Source organism: Apteryx rowi, unplaced genomic scaffold (genome assembly GCF_003343035.1).
Source record: "Apteryx rowi isolate R43461 unplaced genomic scaffold, aptRow1 scaffold_3, whole genome shotgun sequence".
In the NCBI taxonomy this organism is placed as follows: domain Eukaryota; kingdom Metazoa; phylum Chordata; class Aves; order Apterygiformes; family Apterygidae; genus Apteryx; species Apteryx rowi.
Window position 1 is genome coordinate 7,992,031 of NW_020449418.1, and position 19,254 is coordinate 8,011,284.

The 19,254-nt window shown below is 62.9% G+C and overlaps 1 protein-coding gene across 2 annotated transcripts; it reads left to right on the forward strand.

Annotated features, from left to right (window-relative positions):
• The first annotated feature begins 345 nt into the window (after positions 1-345).
• PPRC1 (peroxisome proliferator-activated receptor gamma, coactivator-related 1) lies at positions 346-15,817 on the forward strand. Of its 2 annotated transcripts, none has more exons than XM_026069840.1 (13): positions 346-4,740; positions 5,033-5,188; positions 5,698-5,817; positions 6,463-9,220; positions 9,649-9,702; positions 10,119-10,179; positions 10,686-10,753; positions 10,959-11,751; positions 13,596-13,775; positions 14,055-14,118; positions 14,389-14,510; positions 14,659-14,810; positions 15,488-15,817. In XM_026069840.1, the coding sequence occupies exons 1-13, from the start codon at positions 4,537-4,539 to the stop codon at positions 15,589-15,591; spliced, it is 4,836 nt and encodes a 1,611-aa protein (XP_025925625.1). In that variant the 5' UTR covers positions 346-4,536; the 3' UTR covers positions 15,592-15,817. The 2 variants fall into 2 exon arrangements, with proteins under 2 accessions (XP_025925625.1, XP_025925626.1); XM_026069841.1 differs by having other exon boundaries at positions 5,036-5,188.
• The last annotated feature ends 3,437 nt before the right edge of the window (positions 15,818-19,254 follow it).

The following is a 19,254-nucleotide window of genomic DNA, read 5'->3' on the forward strand; positions in this document are numbered from 1 at the left end:
CTGGAGCCGCTCCGACTGCTCGCGCCCTTATCCTGAGGGTCTCCCCGCGCCCCCCGCGCAGGGCCCGGCGTGCCCGTGGCACGGCCACGGCACCTGTCCGTGCTTCGCGCTGCTGGAGAGGCTGGCAGCGGCAGCAGGAGCTGCTGGTGAGGCGCCTGGGGCTGCTGCAGGTCTGAGCTGTGATGGGTCACGTCCCCCTTGCTGCCCCCCGTGCACCGTGTCTGTCCCCCCGCACGGTCTCACCAACTCCGGTTGGGACCATGTGGGAGATGGAGGGGCAATGGGGCTGCGGGGCTGAGGCACTGGGCGCCGGGTTTCGGTCCCGAGGCTGTTGCTGTGTGGATGGGGAGTGTGCATGTGGTCTCTGGAGCATCTCTGGATGGGACCAGAGGTCACTCGCTCTTTGCATTGATGGAGACTTTGGGAAGCCTCACGTTTCTGCCTCTTCCAGTTCACCGTGGTGCTGGAAAGACACCTGTTGTTTCCCGCGTGTTATCACCTCCACGGCTCAGGGGTGCGTTTGGTTAAGCCATTTGCTCCGCGGTTGCGAGGCAGCCCTGGAGTTCGTACTGGGAGCCTGGGCTGCACAGGTTGCCCCTGCCTGGGCAGCAGGTTGCTTTGGTGGTGCTGAGTTAGCGATGCGGCAGGAAGACCCTCCCAAGCCTGCGCAGAGGATGCCGAGCCTTTGGCCCCTCTCTAGCGTCGGCAGAGCTGTCTGCAAGTGTGTGGCGGGGAAGGCAGGTGTGTTTGTGCGTGACACTGCCCAAAAGCAGCTGAGGAATCTCTACGGAGCATCCTCTTCCCAGCCTCCGTGCCACGCCAGAGCAGTCCCCGGCCTGCCCGGGTGGAGCCCCGCCACTTCCAGGCTTGTCCCCCGCCCTGGCAGGGCGGCAGCCCTGTGCCCTTGCCTGGCCAGCTTTCCGCCGCAGCTTGCCTGGATGCCCGAGGTGAAACCTGAACGTCGTGAGGTGGCGCAGAGTGAAACTGCCCTCCGCTTGGAGCATAAGCCGGCATGCAGGGCGCACGTGGCGTGTGCTGGCAGCACGAAGGAGGACTTTGCACGGCTCGGTGGGGAGCTCCCGCGGGCCACGCGGGCCCTCGCGCAAGTCCGCTTGCACTTCCTCGCGTCTCAAGGAGCACCGGGAAGTGTGGGCCAGCGGAGGCCTTGCTTTTGCTGCTGGCGGGCCAGAGCAGCGAGTGCAGAGAAGGTGCTTAAACCCACTGCTTGACTTCAGCTGGGTGTCATGGCCTTGCCCGGTGCTGGGGATGAGGGAGGCTGGTGCCCGTCCACGGGAGGCTGGGCTCTGCTGCTGGTGTGCTCAGCTCTCCTTGGCTCCCAAGGCGAGCTCCCCTGCTGTGGGCTTTGGGTCCATCTGAACTGGTGGATGGGGTTTTTCAGGGCAGAAACTCTATGTAAGTGAAGCTTCTTGGAGCATCTGCCTGGCTCTGCGTTTAAAATGCCAGCAGGGACCGTTTTGGGGAAGGGGGAATGGCTGTGGGGAGAGCTGCAGCAGGAGCAGGCTGGTGTCCGCTCTCCGGGTCCTCTTATTTCAAGCTGCTGGTTTAAATGCCAGTTCCTGATGTGCCCAAAGCTCGCAGTGGGGAGCGCTGGAGCTGCTGGAATTCCCCATTCCCCACTGGTGATGCCCCACATCTGCCTGTCCTGGGTGCCCCTGCAGTGCTGGCTGCTCGGGCACAGCATGGCATGAGCCCAAGCCTGTCCTTGAGTGTCCCCTTGACCCATGGTGTGTGGCCTTGTGGCTGCTGCACTGCTGAGTGTAAAGCAAACACAGGGAGCTGCAAGGGCTCGGAGGGCTGCTGCTCTGAGTTAGAAGAGAGCAGGGGATGCAGCAGGGTCTCTGGCAGCTGGGAGAGCCCAGGGAGGGAGGGATGAAGGGAGCAGGCTCAGCTGGTTTGTACCCCCGCCCCTGACGCGCAAGCACCGAGAACTCAGCGAGGTGCCCAGCCCCAGGTGGATCAAAGGGAGTCCTGGGGGAACGGAGTCTTGTTCGCTGGTGACTCACAGCTGTGGGACTCCTTGTTGCAAGACGCTGAGTCAAAAGAGTCGAGGAGGGCTTGGGAGATCGCCCTCCCTCCCTGCGAGGCTGCGGCCTGGAGCCGCAGGAAAAGGCTCTTTGAGTGGGAGGATTTCACTTCCCTCCAAATGTCCAGCGCAGGTCACAGCTGGAAACCTCTTATTAGACGCCGCCTTAGGGCGAGCCAGCCCGCACAGGCGTGCAGCGCTGCCGCGAGACGGGCAGGAGCAGAGCGGCGTGGCCCCGCTAATGTGAAGCCCGGGGCGTCCCCCGGACCCCCACGCGGTCAGCAGCGAGGCTGAGCCGGAGGCACGGGCTGCGCATCCCTCGGCCAGCCGCTGCTCCGTGACGGACCTCCTGCCCGGCTGGGTGGCTCCGCTGGCCGACAGGACGCGTCTGTCTGTCGGCTGCTGCTGACTCAAAGCTGCACGACGGCGTTTGGCAGCACAGGGTGTGTGAGTGTTAATGTGCTTCCCGGCTCCTCTGATGGCTCCTGGTATCTCCAGGAGGGCTTGCCGGGAATCGCATCCAGTCTGCGCTGTAGATGACTGCCAGCAGGGCTCTCTGCATCTGGCTCGGAAGGGGAGCCGGCTCCGGCCAAGGGAGGAGACTGGAGGCAGCAAGCAGTAAAACTGCTCTGCAGCCTGTTCTGCTTGGGAGGGGAGCCTGAGCCCTTCCATGGGGTCTGACCGGCCTGGCGCTGTCTGCACGTGGGGCGCAGCGATGCCCCCGTATCACCAGAGCAGCCCCTGCATGGCATCGGGCTCTGCTTCGCGATGGAGAGCCCTGGAATAGGGAGTCCGGGCTTCCGTGCCTCCCACCAAGCTCCGAGCGGCTGCAAACTGTTGCTCGTCAGGGGTGCTGTATCCATGCGTGATAACGGGACTGCACAGACGTCTGGTGCTCGTTGGTTTCCCAAAAACATTCACGAAGAACTGACCTGGGGCTGCTCACCGTGGAGGGGCAATGGAAGAACAGAGGCTTCCAGCTCTAGAAAAAGAAATGGCTGAAGCTTTTGATGTAAAGCTGAAGTGAGCTGAGCATCGGGCTTCTAGGGACCTAAAAATAGAGCCGAGAGTTCGTCACCAGGGCAGGCTGGGCCAGGTGGATACAGGGCAGAACTGCATCGCTGCGGGAGTCTTGACTTTGTGTAAAACACAGGTGCACTGCACCACGCGCACAGGCTGCTGTGCGACCTTGACACCGGTGCGCCGGGGGTTAGGTGCTGGGGACAGCCCTGCATCTCGTGAGGGGTCTGATCCCCGGGAAGGGGACTGGGCTCCCCCGGCCTGGGGTTTGGCTGGGTTTTCCCCTGTGCTGTTTTGGGGGGAGGAAGGCTCGCTGTCTGCTCCCTTTGCAGCTTTGGGAGGGAGGCGAGCTCTCCCAGGGCTCCGTCCTTGGTCCTGTTATCTTCCCTGGCCGCGTTATCTCTGCATAAGCCCATCTGCAAACAGGAACTCGAACGCTGTCTCGTGCCGGCGACACGGCCGCTCCGCGTCTTTGCCTCTGGCTGAGGCTGCGATAGCAGAGGGTGCGCGTCCTTGCGGCCCTGCTCGGGCAGGTCGGCCTCCAGTCCCTGCCCTCGCCGGGCATCTCGCCCACCGCTGCCCTGTCCGCTCGCGGGGCTTTGCCTGGCAGCGCCGCTGCAGCATCAGCCTGTGCAGCACGGCGGGGTGCGGTGCCAAGACCTCGCTGCCTCCTTCCGAAGTTATCGGGCGTTACCCAAATGTCCCTGAAGCTGGCTGAGGGGTCTGGAGAGGACAGGGGACTAGGAAGCTGAGGAAAAGGTGGCAACAGAGCTGTTTTGGTCCTGAATCACGAGCAGAGGCAATGAGGCTTATAGCAGAGATTCTGGTTAAGGACTGGCAATGACAGTTGGGTACATCCCTGTTGCTGAGTCCTGCACATTTGTTATAAATTTTGTAACATTTCGGGCTTATCTAAAGAGCCAACAGCTGGAGTCAGAGGAGCATGTGGCAGTCCATGGGGTGTGGGAGAGAAGCCTGCTTCTCCCTTCCCCATCATGTGTGAGAGAAGCACAGTATCACACAGATCCTGGGAATTTCTGGAGTTTTATTAAATCATCTTTACCAATCCCATTACTTCTGAGTGCATGAGGTGTGAATTTTTGGTCTGGTGGCATCTGTGGTAATTGAAAGGGTCTCAGAAGTGGGGATTGAAAGTGGCATTGTACTGTGTAGGGCTTTGTGCAGTGTGGTGGGCTGGTCCAGACCTCTCCCAAAAAGCAAGGAAGAAAGGTCCTGTGTGCTGCCTTCTGACCTGCAGCTTGGCTGCATCCCTGACCACCCCCCTCTGCACATTTGGAGGAGGGTTTGGAGGTGCTGGGGTTGTTGCTGTGTGTCCAGCTGCTGTTCACGACACAGCTCTGGCAGAGCACAAACCTGTGGGATGTCCATGTGTGCTGCGGGGAGCGTGCAGCCTCCCATGGGCCTCATGGAGATTGCAGCGGGCTCCGGCAGCTGGAGAGGGCTGGCAGTGCATGGGAGCCCATGGTGATGGTTTGCAAAGCGTTTACCCGGTTCCCCCTGCTGCTTGCCAGTGCTTCTCCCTTGAGGAGGACGACTTGAACTTAACATCACTGGATGCAGAAACCATCTTGGAGGCTGAAGAGATCCTGGGGACGATGCAGAACTACCTTGACTCCTCTGTGATCTCCATCATTGAGGACCTCTCCCTCAACGAGGTAGGAGGTCCATGCATGCAGCCCTGGGGGACCCCAGCTCTCAGAGGGCACCCTGCTGTCACAGCAAACAGGGACACGGGTTCCCCTGCCAGCCTTGGGCATGCTGTGGCCTGAGGAGGGCTTCCCAGCAAGCTCGCAGCAGTACCGGCAGCGCATGCAAGAAACGGTGACCTGGGCTGGTTCAGGTTACTGCTGCAGCTGCTTTTGGCATGGGTGGGGGGTGGCAGCTTCCCCTGTGGGCTGCGTCCCGTTGCTGTGCCCTGCCGCTCTGTGACTGGGCCTTCTCCTTCAGCAGAACAAGGCCTGCCTGGATGCGCAGAATGAGCTGTCCCTGCTGACTGCCATCACAGAGATCCTGGACAGCACGGATGACGAGACCTTGTCCCCCTTCGACACCATCATGGACGCGGAGCTGCTGACCTCGCCTCGGGAGCGGGAGAATCCCTCGGTGAGTTGCAGAGTTCTCCCTGCTCTGGGGGAAAGCCAGTCCCAACCCCCAAATGTGTGGGAAGATGCCCAAACATGGCAATGCCAAGCCCCTTCCTGGCATGGACCTGCCCTGAGGGAGCACAGCGCTAGTCCCCAGTGCTTTAGGGCAGTCTCTGTGGCTGCTGAGTGCTGTCTGGCAGCATGTGAGAAGGGCTGAGCCAGCTCTGGATGCCCCAGGGACTTCCGTGCAAGCTCAGGGGGCTGTGCCTTTTCCCTGCGATTCGGTGCAGAGCAAGAAATATGCTGGAAGCTTAGCAAAGCAGTGTGTCCATCTCTGTGTGATGAATTGGGAGTGTGCATGGCAGGTTTTTGCTCCCAGGTGGAAATGCCAGGCCACTGCAGGGCTGAGGTATGGTCTGTCCCATCCCTGTCGGGTAGCAGAGCTCTGGGGAGAGGCAGAAACTGCTGCAGGAATTGCAAAGGATCTTTGTATTCTGCTGCCTCATGCTCTGTCCATTTTCTCACCAGTTTCAGAAGTTTCTCAGCTTATCCCGGCCATCCCTTGAGCGCGAGAGCCCTGCCCTGGAGCAGCCCAAGGGTCTCAGGCCTCTGAGCAGCAGCAGCAGCAGTGTCTCTGTGGTCGGGAAGGTGAGACCTGAGCAGTGGATGCTGAAGCAGCCAGTGTCGGGGTGGTGCTGGGTAACTGTGTCCCTGCTGCTGCCCCCCGGCTCTGTGGGAGACACAGTCGGGGTAGGACTTGCTTTTGCAGCGCTGCCCTGGTTTCAGAGCAGCTGCACAGCGCAGTCTGCGCTCACGTGTCAGCGCGCGTGTGGAATGGCCGCTGCCTGTGGCATGGCTGTGTTGGGAGTGGTGCAGAAGGAGGTGACTCTGTGATTGCTCCTTCGCTCTCCCCCACGCGTTACGTTACGTGCGCGCCACGATCTGCTCCCTGGGCTCTGCAGGCCCCTGCCTGCCCTCGTACCCGGTGCAAACATCCTCTCCCAGATGTGATGCCTGCAGGGCAAAGCCGGCCCTGGCTGGAGTGGGAGGAGGGAAGCGCCCTTGCAGAGGGGCAGTGCAGGACTGCGGATGCTGCAGACACCCCCGTGGGGCGGAGGGTGTCCAGCTCTGTAACATGTCATTGTGAGGGTGGGACATGTGCTCCAGGTTTTTATCTGCCAGGGGTCTTGCTGCAGACTTGCGGCAGACCCACTTTTTCCTGTGCCTGGGACACCTCAGGTGAAAGCCCGGCTGGTTCAAGGAGCTGACAGTGGCTCTGGTTCCCTTTCCCAGGCCGACACAGACCTGGTTTGGGACCGTGCTGCTCACAGCCTCGAGGACCCAGCGCTACCAAAGAAGCAAGTCTGCAGCACCCCAAGGGTAGAGAGGAAGGTGGGCTGGCGCTGGGCCCGAGAGCAGCCCCTGCCGCAGCGCAGCGATGGGGAGGAAGAGGAGGAGGAGGCTGCTTTGAGCCCAGAGCGACACAGCCCTATAGAGGCTGCAGAGTTTTGTGTGAGTGGGGCCAGAGCGGCACTGGAGGAGCGTGAAGACCCCTGTATCATCAACACAGGTGACGTGTCCCTGAGCGAGCTGGTGAAGTCCATGCACCCCTACTGCCTGCCCACCTTCACTGTGTGCCTGGACCCCGAGAGTGAGCCCGTGGCCAAGGAGCTCCTGAATGGTCCCGTCTTGTTGGAAATTGTGCCTGGTGAGGGGGAGAGCGTGGAGATCCCTGTGGTCCTGCAGCCGTTGGCCCCTAGCTTCCCTGACCTGGAACCACAGCTCCTGGGAGCAGAGGTGGGTGCCGAGGAGTCAATTCTGGAGGATCACAAGGGGCTGCAGGGAGCCCCTGCCCAGGAAAACAAGTTGGAGGAGGAGGGGAAGAGGCCACTTGAGAAGGAACCTTCCTGCACAACCCCGGAGAGCAAGTCCCCACCCAAGACAACAGCACCTGGAGCCTGTTGCCCAGAGAGCAGCTCCCAGTGCAGCACGGAGGCCCTGGCCAGTGGGAAGCGCAAGGGCTCTGAGAAGGGCCGCGGACGCGAGAGAGCAAGGAAGAGTCGGAAAAAGAAAACGGAGGAAGCCCAAAGTGAGCAGGCCAGGCCAGGCAGGGACTGCGTGGCCCACCGGCTCCGCTCGGCCGGCTCCGCGCGGCCTCAGGCCCTGGGCCAGCTGCCTGCCAGCCAGCGCCGGGCAGCACGACCCTCCGTCCAGGTCTCGGACTTCCTCGCCAAGCAGCTGGAACGAGCCAGGAAGGAGGGACAGATGGAGCTGCGTGCCGACCCGGCCCCACGGCCCCGGGGCAGACCCCGAAGCACAGCGGGGTCCTCCCTACCTAAAAAAGAGCACCTGGAGCCTCAGAAGGAGCCAGAGCAAGAAGCAGTGAGTGTGGTGCTGGCTGTGGAGAAGACTGAGACCATGGTGCTTTTGGAGAAGACCGTGCCAAGCACGGAGGAGTTGCTGGCAGTGGTGCAGTCCAGCCCAGCTGAGCAGGATGAGGCCAAGGGGGACGCACAGCTGCCTGTCAGTCAAGATAGCAGGAGCTCAGAGGCTGCCTCTCCGCTCCCCAGCGGGGAGCAGGGTGTGGGGATGGAGCCCCCCCAGAGCCTGCAGGCAGCAGAGCTGGGCGAGGGCCTGCCCAAGGAAGCCAAGCCCAAGGCCCTGAGCCTGCGGGAGTACCGCATGCGCATGCTGCACCGCCAGCCCGGCCCGGGCAGCAGGAGGGACAGCGAGAAGCAGGTGGCCAGCAAGTGGCCCAGCATCCCAGAGCCACCGACTGAGCTGGCAGAGATCCCCTGCCTGGTATCGCCCACGCGCCTGGCCACTGAGACAGCCAGCGCCCAGAGGAGCCCGGAGAAACCCTCCAGCCCTGTTGCTGTCTCTTCTCCTGCCAGCAAAGCTCCCGCCACTTCAGCTCCAGCTCCGGCACCCCCGGCTGCTCCGCTGCCCTCCGCAACACCGATGCCTTTTGTCGCACCAAACGTGCCCCCAGCTGCGGGGGCGGCCCCCGCGGGGGTGCCGCCAGCCTCTGCCGGTGCTTACGCCCTTTACCCATCAGTGCCTTCCTGGCCCTGCTTCGGCCCGCAGCCTGTGGGCTGCCATGGTTTGCCCCCGCCGCCCAACGCCGGCTCACCCGGTGCTTTTCACATGGTGCCTGGCCTCCCGCCTCCGGCCATGGCCTGGCCTCCTCCTGCCATGCCGCCCCCGCCTCCCTTTGGCCCCGGCACCCCCTATGCCCCGGTAGGGTGGGCCCCGCCATCCTACTGGCCGGGAATCCCGCTGCCACCTCCGGTGCCTCCCCTGGCATATGGAGACCCTGGAGCCGCCCTGCAGAGTGCTGCAGCCGCTGCCTTCCCGGCTGGCAGCCACCCCAGTGCAGCGCTCTTGCACGGGCAGCCTCCCCCGGCCCCCGCGCTGGGCTGCCCGGAGCCGCCTGCCTTCCCGACGCAGCCGCCTGCGGCTCCCGCCGGCGAGACGGCCGCTCAGGCCAGGCCGGCCGCCAGCAGGGTGTCTGACCCCAGGAGGCAGGCTCGGCTGGCGGGGGAGACCCCCCTGCCCAAGGCCCCTCCAGGTCCTGCCCAGCCCCTGGTGGCCCCTACCCACCCCAGCAGGGTCCCTCCTGCGGCTCCAGCCCAGCAGGCGGCAGCCCCCACAGCTGCCTCTACCCAGCCCCTGGAGGAGCCCCCAGCTCCGGCCTCCACCCAGCTCACGAAGGCCCCCCCAGCCGTCATCTCTAGCCCTACTGAGGTGTCCCCTGCTGCTGTCCCCGGTGGGGAGTCTCCTGTCACCCGCCCCACGGAGGAGGCTGCAGGGCCAGGCAAGGGGGCAGCAGAGAAGGCCCTACTGGAGACCAAGGCAGCTGCCCAGCAGGAGCCCCCCAGCCACAAGACCATCTCCCAGGCCACAGCAGCAGCACTAAAAGCAGGGCGAGAGAGCAGCTTGCGTGCCAGGGCACCTCCCGCGCGGCCCTGGAGACATCAGCCGCTYGTCAGCCTGGTGCAGCCCAGCGACAGCAGCAAGGACATCGTGCAAGCCTTCATCAGTGAGATCGGTGAGTGGGAGCAGGAGGGCAAGGTGCTGGGCAGAGCATCCCTAGCCAGCGAGGCTGTGGTGCTCCAGGGAGCTGTGGGTAGCAGGACTGGTTTTAGCCAATGTTCCTGGCAAAGTTGTGCCTGTGGGGTTGCCCTGTGCGCTTGACAGTCTCTTCCCAGTGCTGTGCTGGGATGTTGCCTCCTGTGGGTTGATCATTTGGGCTTTTTACACTCAGACTGGTCTTTCCTGGGGCTGCTGGGCCAGGCAATCTTGTCCCTGCTGCCGGAGGTGCAGAGCAGAGCTCTTGCTGAGGGTGTTGTGGCTGCTTCTCACCAGGGCAGGCTGGCGTGGGGTAGTGTGGGGCTGGTCTGTCTCAGTGCTGCATGTCCCCTCGGTGCCAGGAGGATGCTGGCTGACCTGACTTGCCATGTTCTCTTCCCGGCCCAGGCATCGAAGCCACTGACCTGTCCAGCCTGCTGGAGCAGTTTGAGAAGTCTGAAGGTGCGGATGCGGCGTGCCGTCCCCTGCGGGATTCCCTCTGTGCTGTGCCAGCATCCCCAGGATGCCTGTGCTCCCTGCCAGCCTCGGCTGTGCAACGGGATGGGAGCAGGGTGGCTTTGTGGGCTGGTGTTACCCTGCCTGGGTGCCTCATGCTGGGGGCATTTCTGTGCTCTGCCTTCATCTCCCTCCTGCCCTGTGGAAGTGGCTGGAGATCTCTGGGGCAGCCGAGGGGGTGACGAAGAGCCTGGGAAGAAAGGGGATGCCCAGCAGCTCCCTTCAGGAGCTGGCTTGGGGTGCTGTGAAGCATCTCCCTCGCTGTGCCTGGAGTGGTCTGTGCATGCCCATGTGCAGGGTCTCCTCCCCCTGCCCTCCAGTCACGGCCTCCCGTCACCCTCTCATATGTGCTGTCTTTGCAGCCAAGAAGGAAGAGGCTCCCGTGCAGCCCCCCGAGGACAGACAGCTGGTGGCAAGCTCTGGGTGAGTGCGGAGATCTCTGTGCTCCTGGCTCGACATCGCCCTCCAGATGTCTGTGCAGCTGGTGTCCAGGCCTGGAGCCCTGCAGAGGGGCCTCTGGGGCGGCACTGAGAGGCTGAGCCCTGCGTTCAGCAGCAGTGTGGGACAGCTCTGGGTCCTGGCAGGGGTCTGAACTGCCCTGGGGCCTCCATCTGCTGGCCTGGGAGGGACTGAGCTGAAGCTGGTCTGAGCTACAGCTCCTTGCTGGGCTGGGGGCCAGAGCTGGCAGTAAGGGGGCTATGGCAGAGTTCGGGGAAGGTGATGATGAGCAGGTTGGGGCTATCCAGCTCCAGCCCGGGGCAGCTTGGGCATGTGCTGAGTGTCCCGAGACCACCTCCATGCCCTGGGTCCTGCAGCAGTGCCACAGCTGGCGTTGGGGGACCCCACAAGCCTGCCCCCATGCCTGCAGCGCACGGGCAGGGGCAGGGCTTTGGCTGCTGCTTATGATAAAGCTCTTTTCCTGTTCTCAGATGCGAGAACCAGCAGGACAGGAAGCTCCCAGACAGCCTTCAGGCCTCTGAGCTGGCCAATGTGGCAGGTAATGCCCGGGAGCRAGGTGGGGGCTGTGGCAGGGGAGCCAGCGGTGTCTTGGCAGGGACCGTCACAGGACTGGGGTTTGCTGGAGGGGCCTCCAGGGCTTGAGAGGATCTGGGGTGGAAGTCCTGGCCAGGGGGTTGCAGTGAGCGGCTGCTCCCATCTCTGCTTCGCCTGGCTCCRCTCCTGAAAGCCCCCTGCTCCCACAGGCCTCACCCCACCAGCAACGCCTCCCCACCAGCTCTGGAAGCCGTTGCCTGCTGTCTCACTGCTGGCCAAGACCAAATCGCCCGGGTCCGCGCCCCAGGAAGGGACCCAGAAGACCGCCAAGCTCATGAAAGCCAAACAGCTGCCCCAGAGCAAGCTCCAGGGGAAGAGCCCAGCGCCTGCCCCCGCTGGCTCAGCCCCCAGCCACGTGTGCTCGGGAGACCATGACTACTGCATCCCGGGTACGGTGCGGCCGGAGAGCAGCGCCGGCACGCAGCCCCCTGCCGAGAGCGGCTCCCGCTGGAACRTCAAACACCACCGGGACATCACTATCAAACCCATCTCCTCCTTAACCAAACGGACGCTGGACCAGCCCAAGCCCACCCCRCCAGCCCCCACCACCGCTGTGGGGCCCAGCCAGGAGCTCCTGGGGAAGGCCTGCCTAGCCTCCCTGGATTATCGGACTAGCGTCCCCAGCAAGGCCATCGCCAGGTGCAGCAGCCCTCCCACCTCAGTGCTCCTGTCTCCAGCCGCATCCCCCTGTCGGGACCAGGAGATGCGGACTCCCAGTGCCCAACCTGGCCGTGCTGCTGCCAAGAGGTCCCTGCGCTGCTACCGGAGACCCCGGGACTCGCCCAGCCCCTCTGCCGGCAGCTGGCGGGCTGGCAGGAGCCGTGCCAGCCGCTCTTTCAGCTCCAGTTCAGATGGAGCTAGCGAGTCCTCATCTTCATCGTCATCCTCATCTTCCCGATCCCGGTCAAGGTCGTTCTCCCCACCACCCAAGCGGTGGAGAAGGTAGGTGGTGGAGTGTCCATGCGCTCTTTGGGCATTGCTGTGTCTTGCACGGCTGTGTTGTGATCAGAGCATTTGGGGAGGGTGCCCAGACACCTCTTTACAGACCTGCTTCATGGTGGCTGCACCTTTTTTTTCCCCCGTGTGGTCCATCTGAAGTGAGTCTTGGCTCACAGCAAGCAGCACAGACTGGGGGAACTGGTGTGACACCCTGCCAGGGCAGATGGGTGGCTGGCTGAGCCCCACATCTGGGCAGATGTGCCTGGCAAGCTGTCCCTGAGCAGGGTTTTAGGAGGCTTGGCTTTTTGACACTTTCTCTGGGGTATTAACACAGGTATTAGTGTTTATGCTCTGGGGCTAGTGCAGCCCGAAGTGTAGAAATGAGATGAGCAGCAATCATGGCAGGGAGGTGCTGGAGCGAAGCAGGGAAAAGCCCYGCTGGCTTCACCTGCATCAGGGGATTCCCAACGCTCCTTAGCAATGTGGCTGTGTGGCAAGGCAGGGCAGCTTGGTCTCTCAGGGGAACGTTTCTTTTGGTGTCCTTGTGCGTCTGGGTGATCTAGTGGGATGTCTCCCTGAACAGCCTGTCCCAGCTGGGGTGAGAGGCACTGGAGCTGGTGAGGGCTCCCTCACTGCCTCTTCCTGGACATCAGCCAGTTTCAGAGACGCCCCAGGTTGCTGGGTGTGAAGGACTTGTCCAACCAAGGCCCCTCCACCAAAGGTTGATGGGGTGGAGGAGAAGAGGGCGAGTATGTAGTGATATGGCCCAGAAATGTGCAGCTCAGGGATGTGCCATATCAGGCTTGGTTTTCCAGCAAGTGCAGCTCGACCTGTGCTGGGAAACTGGGAGAGGGACGCTGCTGCTGGCTGGAGGCTGTGCAGCTTGCTCCGAAAGGGGCTTCAGTCCTGCTGCCCTTAAGCTTTGCCTGGCCCTGCCAGAGGAGCTCTTGCAGGCAGGAGGCAGCAGGCGCAGAAGCCGAGCTCTGTCCCTGTCTATCCCATGCCCCTCAGTGCAGTCAGACACACTTACGCTCTCTGTTAACTTGGCTCTTGAGTGCAGGGCAGATGTGACAGCTTCAATGTTATTCTCATCCCCACCAGCACCTGCTTGTCCTCAGCCTGCAGAACCCCTGACCCTGTGTTCCCCTTTGGGAGCTCAACACAGCAGCTGGGCTTGCTTCTCCCCAAAGAAGCTGGCCCTGCTCCCCATAACCCCATGCCAGGAAGGCTGCGCTTCCTCCTCTGATATCCAGCAAGGCCACAGGGGGTCAATTTTGAAGCACGGGAAGCACTGATTCTCCTTCCCTGCTCCATCCTGGSGCCTCCCATAACAGCCGTTTGCCCAAGACCTGTCTGCAAAGTGATCAACACAGCCACATTCAGGCCTTCCGCCCCAGCAAGGCTGTGATGTCTCCTTGCTCGGGAGCCCTCAAGCCAGGCCCTGGGCTGTCCCAGTCCCACCGCACGGGCCACGCAGTGGGGCCGTGTGCTATGGGGCTCAGCACAGCAGTCTCTGCCCTCTCAGGCCATGCCTGTAGGCCAGACAGTTTCCCCAGGCCTATTTCTTGCTCTTTGGAGGCTGTGCCTGCTGTGAGCTGCAGCCCTTTGAGCTGCAGCGTTTATAGCCAAGTGGAGCAACGTATCTGTGCTGCTGTTGCTGCCCCCATCAAACTCAGGCAGATGTTTCCATAGCTCTGTCCACCCTGGGAGCCTGATGTGCCCTGTCTGAGTGGTGATGCTGGGTACCCCAGGCCTGTGGGAGGATGGAGGTCTCTCTCTTCCTTGGAGCCTCATGGTGCTGGGTGCAGGGACAGCTTGGTGCTGAGCTGAGTCTCTCCTTCCCCCAGGTACCACTCAAGATGCTCCCACAGCTCTTCCTCCCGCTCCAGCTGTGGGTCGTGTGGCAGATCCCGGGACAGGTCCTCATCCTCGTCATCAACATCCTCCTACTCGTCTAGGTCCACATCCCGCAGCCAGTCCCGGTCCCGCTCCCCCTCTCCCCGCAGGAGGAGTAACAGGCGGAGAAGGTGAGTGTGGTCCCCCCTGCCCTGTGCTGGGCTCCTCTGCAGGGATGTGAGCTCCCTCTGAACCTTCTCCTGGTCTCCCCTGTCCCAGGCAGGGGTGGGCATACTCCCTGTGCATCTCCCCAGTGTGCTGGCCCTGTCAGGCCCTGGGATAGCTGTGATGCCAGCCTGGGCCCACACTTCTTGGCCACAGGAGCCAGGGACAGGGCTCTAGGCAGGGTGTGCTGCCTTCAGCATCCCCCGTGACCCTGCAGCTCATGTGTCTGCTTTCTGCCCTGCCAGATACAGTTACGACGCGCAGGACCACTACCAAAGGCAGAGGATCCTCCAGAAGGAACGTGCAATAGTGAGTGCTGGGCGGGCTGTGGGGCTGGGAGTGGGGAACTGGGGCTCCCTAGCCACTCCATCACTTCAGAGAGCCGTGGGGTGCGGCCTTGCAGCCAGCATTGCTGGGAGGCCTGGCCAAGACACAATGTGATGGGTGGCGATGGGGAGGAGGGTATTCTGTGCAGGTGGACCTGTTCAGCAGGAGGGCTTGGAGGCAGCAAGTCCTTGGGTCTACCTAGCTGGGGTTCCCCCGTCCCAGCTCACAGGGACTGTGCATCCCTGCCCACAGGAGGAGCGGCGAGTTGTGTTCATTGGCAAGATCCCCAGCAGGATGACGCGGTCGGAGCTGCGGCACCGCTTCTCCGTGTTTGGGGACATCGAGGAGTGCACCCTGCACTTCCGCTCCGAGGGGTAAGAGCTGTGGGGATATGGAGCAGCCCCTTTCCCAGAGATGGCTCCTCTTGCCCCATTTCCCATCCCTCAAGGGGATGGATGGTGCAGGCCAACAGGTGACGAATGTACTGTGGTGTTGCTGATCTCCTTCCTTGTCTGGTTCCAGGGACAACTATGGCTTTGTCACCTACCGCTATGCTGAGGAGGCCTTCGCTGCCATCGAGAGCGGGCACAAGCTGCGGCGCCCGGATGAGCAGCCATTCGACCTGTGCTTCGGCGGCCGCCGGCAGTTCTGCAGGAGGAACTATGCCGACCTGGGTGAGTCGCAGCAGCCCCCAAGCTGGGGGGGGGCCACTCTGGATCCCCACCTCTTTCCTGCAGCCCCTGGCTCCTTCCCGGATGCACAGGGCGAGGGGTTGAAGGCATCTGGGCCATGTCCATCCTGGTTGTCTGTGCTGGCTTGCTGTTACCATGCTGCCTCCCAGGAGAGGTGAATGAGGCTGTGGGGCCAGGGCAGTTGAGCTGTGCAGCCAGTGGGTCGAGGATGGTTATCCCCTCTGCGCAGCACCTGGGAAGCTGCCCTGGATGCTGTGTCCAGTTTGGGACCCACTAGGAAGGTGGAGAAGCTGGAGAGGGTCCCAGGGGCCTGCTGGAGTGGGCAGAGCCCTGCAAGGAGAGGCGAAGGGTGGGCTGGGGATGCGGCGCAAAAGGGGATCAGCCCCAGACCTGCAGCCTGGGAGGTCCTTGGGGGCAGCCAGGCCTGGCTGGGCTTGGCCACATCTAGGGCTGGGGGGTTAGTCCTGCCCCAAAGGGAGGTTAGACGGGTCTCCAGGGCCCCGTCCCTCCAGCGCTGCTGTGGTCTGTGACGGAGGCCAGGCCAGCTCTCACCCTGGAGCTTGGCATGCAAAGCAAGATGGGAAGGAGTCACTGCAGTGACTGCCAGAAGCGTGCCAGTCTCCCCAAGGCTCAAGGCAGCCTCCCCTCGTGTCTTCCAGACTCAAACCGGGAGGATTTCGACCCAGCCCCCGTCAAAAGTAAGTTCGACTCCCTGGACTTCGACACGCTGCTGCGGCAGGCACAGCGCAGCCTACGGAGGTAGCGGCAGGCAAGGCGGAGCGCCCGCCCCCGCTTTTATACTGAAATATAAAAGACAAAAAAAGTTCGGAGAGAGATGGGTTTTTAAGAAAAAGAAAAAGGAAAAAAAGAAATTTGTTTTATAACCAATATTTAAAGAGGACGGGTCACTTCCCTTTGACTGGAGGGGCCCAGGCGAGCGGCAGCCCCAGGCCTGCCGCAGCCCTGTAATAAATGTGGATGCCCAAACACCAGCGCTGCCTTGTGTCCCTCCTTCGCGTGTGCCCGCTTTCCCAGGCACGTGTGCTCAGGCCGTGCCCCTCGGGGCCCCAGGGCAGCGTGGCTGTGCCCGGGCTGCTCTGCTCACTGTGGCCCCAGAGAGAGGGTAGAGCCGGTTGGGGAGTGGGGGCAGAGGCTGGTCGGGTGCGCTATGGTCCTTGGGAATGAGCTTTCTGGGGAATGCAGGGAAGGACTTGGGGTCACGGTGGCTCTCCGAGCTGTCTACGCCACCCCCGAAGGGCCTGGTTTGGGTGAATGCCCCTTCCAGGCCAGGCAGCGCAGCCCCCTCCGACACGATCTCTCGGGTGCCGCTGGGTGCTCGGGCTCGCTGGCTGGCCTGTGCCTCGCATGCGCGCAGGGCTCAGCACCCCAGCACCACAGCAGCTGGCCGGATCTTCAGCCTCCCGCTGTTTTGAGGACACATGTAGCTCCTGTGGTGGCCACGGAGGGGCAGTGCAAGATCCTCATCCGCAGCTGCCTCCCGGTGCAGGGATGGGGTTCGGGGGTCCCGAGCCCTTTGCTGTGGTGGGAGCATGGCTGGGGGGTCGCCTGCCCTCCAAGGGCGGTGTGTGCAGTGACAGTGTCTGTCCGTCCCCCTTTGGACCTGCTAGCTGGTCTCGCTCCAGCTTGCCAGAGGGAGAGGGGTCTCCTGTGTCCGATCTCTGGCTGAGGGAGAGGCACTGGTGTGACTGCAAACTGGTCGCAGATATCTGTGACCCCCAGGGAGCAGCTCTCAGAGCACAGCGGGATGGTGTGTGGCGGGGGAAAGAGGGGCAGCAGCAGGGAAGGGATGCAGGATACCTGTCCAGGCCGCCCTGGGCCCTGCACCTGGCTCTTGTGCTCGCAGCCGGAGACCAGGCCAGCCCTGCTGCAGGCTGTTCCTGTGCTGGGACAAGTCCTGGGATCCTCAGCACTGGCAGCACTGGCTGGGGACCCCGAGGTGGCACTGAGCACCCTGGCTTTGGGACAGGGAGAGAGGCTTGGGCAGGGTGCGGCGCTGCCTGGCTGGAGCCTGCAGCCTCTGGGCCRGGCCCTGCGGAGGGCAGGGGCTGGGTGCTCCTCACAGCACCGCACTCCTCCGCGAGCCAGGCTGGGGTGGCCGTTGGGTGCAGGCTGCGATGTGGCGGGGGCGTTCAGCCTTGCCGGCGCTGGTGATCCCCCGTGTGTCATGTTCAGGCCTCTGAGGCTGTTTGGGGGGGGGGGGGATTGAGCTGCAGTTTTGCGGAGCAGGGATTAGCGTGCTGGCCGGAGCCCACGCAGGACTTGGCTGCAGACCCTGCCTGCTCCCCCTCGTGGGGAGATGCCCCTGCTCCCGTCCGTGTGCCAAATGATTTGAGCCATTTCGTAGCTCAGCCCGGGGAGGGCCCCCACGGTGCCCCAGGCTCRGCAGTGGGGCTGCCGGTGGGGTGAGGCCCTGGGGCGAGCTCCCACCCTGCCCTGTGCTGCCCGGTGCCGGACTTTGCCCCGGGGAGGGTCCGAGGAGGTGGCTGGATGCGAAGGTCTGAGCGGGCTGCTGGGGGGAGGCGGGCGGGGGGCTGTTAATCAGTAGCGCAGCTCTTCTCGGAGACGTCGCCTCGTCCCGTCCTGCCCGCGCTGGCTCAGGGAGGAGCTCTGCGGGCCCAGCCGCAGGCTGCGTGCCGGCCCCGTGCTCCCCTTCGTGCTGCTCGTGGGGGGCGAGCACGGGTTGGCGAGGCGGCTGCGGCGGGACGGGGCAGCGCGGGGTGAGGGCCAGGGCACCTCTCTGCCTTTCGGTGCCCACCCATGCGGTGTGAGTGGGGCAGGGACATGGGTGAGGATGTGAGCGGCCCTTTCCGGGGCTCTGGCAAGCCCCTTGCCTCTGGCACGTTCACAGCCCCTATCTCATGCTGCAGGCAGCTGGGGATGAATGCCGTGCTGACTGGTGTGCGGACACAAGCAAGAGCGCTGCAGGGAGAGCTGCTGTTCAACCAGCTGCGAAAACGCCTGCAAGCTCTAAGCAGGTTCAGGTCTGAAGAAGGGTTCATGCGCCCACAAGCTAGGCTGGTTCTCTGGCTGCATTAGCCCATCTGAAAGTTTCTTCACAGCCTTTCCGTTAGCTGCTGCTGTGGCTGTGGAGGCGGGTAGGAGCTGGGACTGTCTAGGGGAAGCCAAAGGTGAGCATGGTGCATCCCATGCTGGGGAACGTCCCCTCCAGACAGGGCCCCTGGGGATGTGTTACCTTCTGGACCTGAGACGTGTCCTTGGCTGCCCTGTGAGCACAGCGGCAGCCCGTGCACATGTGTTGCTGGCTGCAGCRTGCCCACAGCTGTGTCCTTGTGCTCCTCAGCCCGGGCTGCACGCAGCCCCCTTTCCTCACTCCTGTGGGTGAGGAAAGGCCGGGAGTGTGAAAGCATTTGTGTTGCCAAAGGAATTAACACCCTGCTGTTGTGCCCTATAAATCTTTCAAGTGTTAGAGGCTGGTTTTATCTGCCTGTGTTACAGTTTAATGGTTTCCGTTAGCAATAACCTGGCCCTGTGTTCTGGGGTTATTGATTTAAAGTCTGTCGGGGAGGGTGTGAGTGTTGCAGAAAGGTGTTTTCCTGTTGCCCAGCTGCTGGCAAAGGCTCCGCTGCAAAGAGGCGGCAGAAGCTGGGAAGTGGTGTACAGCCGGCTCCATGAAGGTGCGGATGCTGGTGAGGCTTCTGGAGAGGGCCAGGGGCCAGTGGCCCCTGTGCAAGCTGGACCACCCTGCAGACGGCCCAGTTTGGGAGTTTGGACTGGGACCTCCCAAGGCAGGGCTGTGCCTTGGCTTTCCTCAACATGCACCAACAGGTAAGTCCTGCTGGCAGCCACGTCACTGGCCCATGATACCTCCCTCTGCTCTCAGGTCCTCTTTGGAGGAGGTTGGGGTGCAAATCCCGCGGAGCCGGGGGAGTCCGTGCACCAGCAGCCTGCACCCAGGTTTGGGTGCCTGCTGGCATCCTGAGCGGAGCCGTCGCCCTGGATGAGCTGGCATCATCAGTGCCAGCGGGGACGTTCACTGCCAGAGCCGTGCCACAGGCGAGGGCAGAGCTGGGGCTTTGCAGGGACCCCGGCCCCTGGGGGCATCTCTTGGAAGCAAACCTGCTTCTCCCAAGATGCAAACCTGGTGCATGTAGGGCAGCCCACCCTCCTCCTACACATCACAGCATCCTTCAGCATCCTTCGCTGCCCGCATGAGCAGCTCTGCCCTGGGCTGCAGCAGCCCTGCCTGGCCTGGGACTACACAGGAGCTGCTTTCTGAGAGATCACTAAGCAGAGCTGGGATTTCTGCTCTGTTTTYCTCTTTGAGGGGCTCTCGCCCTTTCCCTTCCCATTCTTGCTGCAGACTTGATCCTTCCATGGTCACCCCTAGCCCTGTCTGCACCCAGCCCTGCTGCCCCAGGCCTTCTGCTGGAGGAGAGTTTCAAGT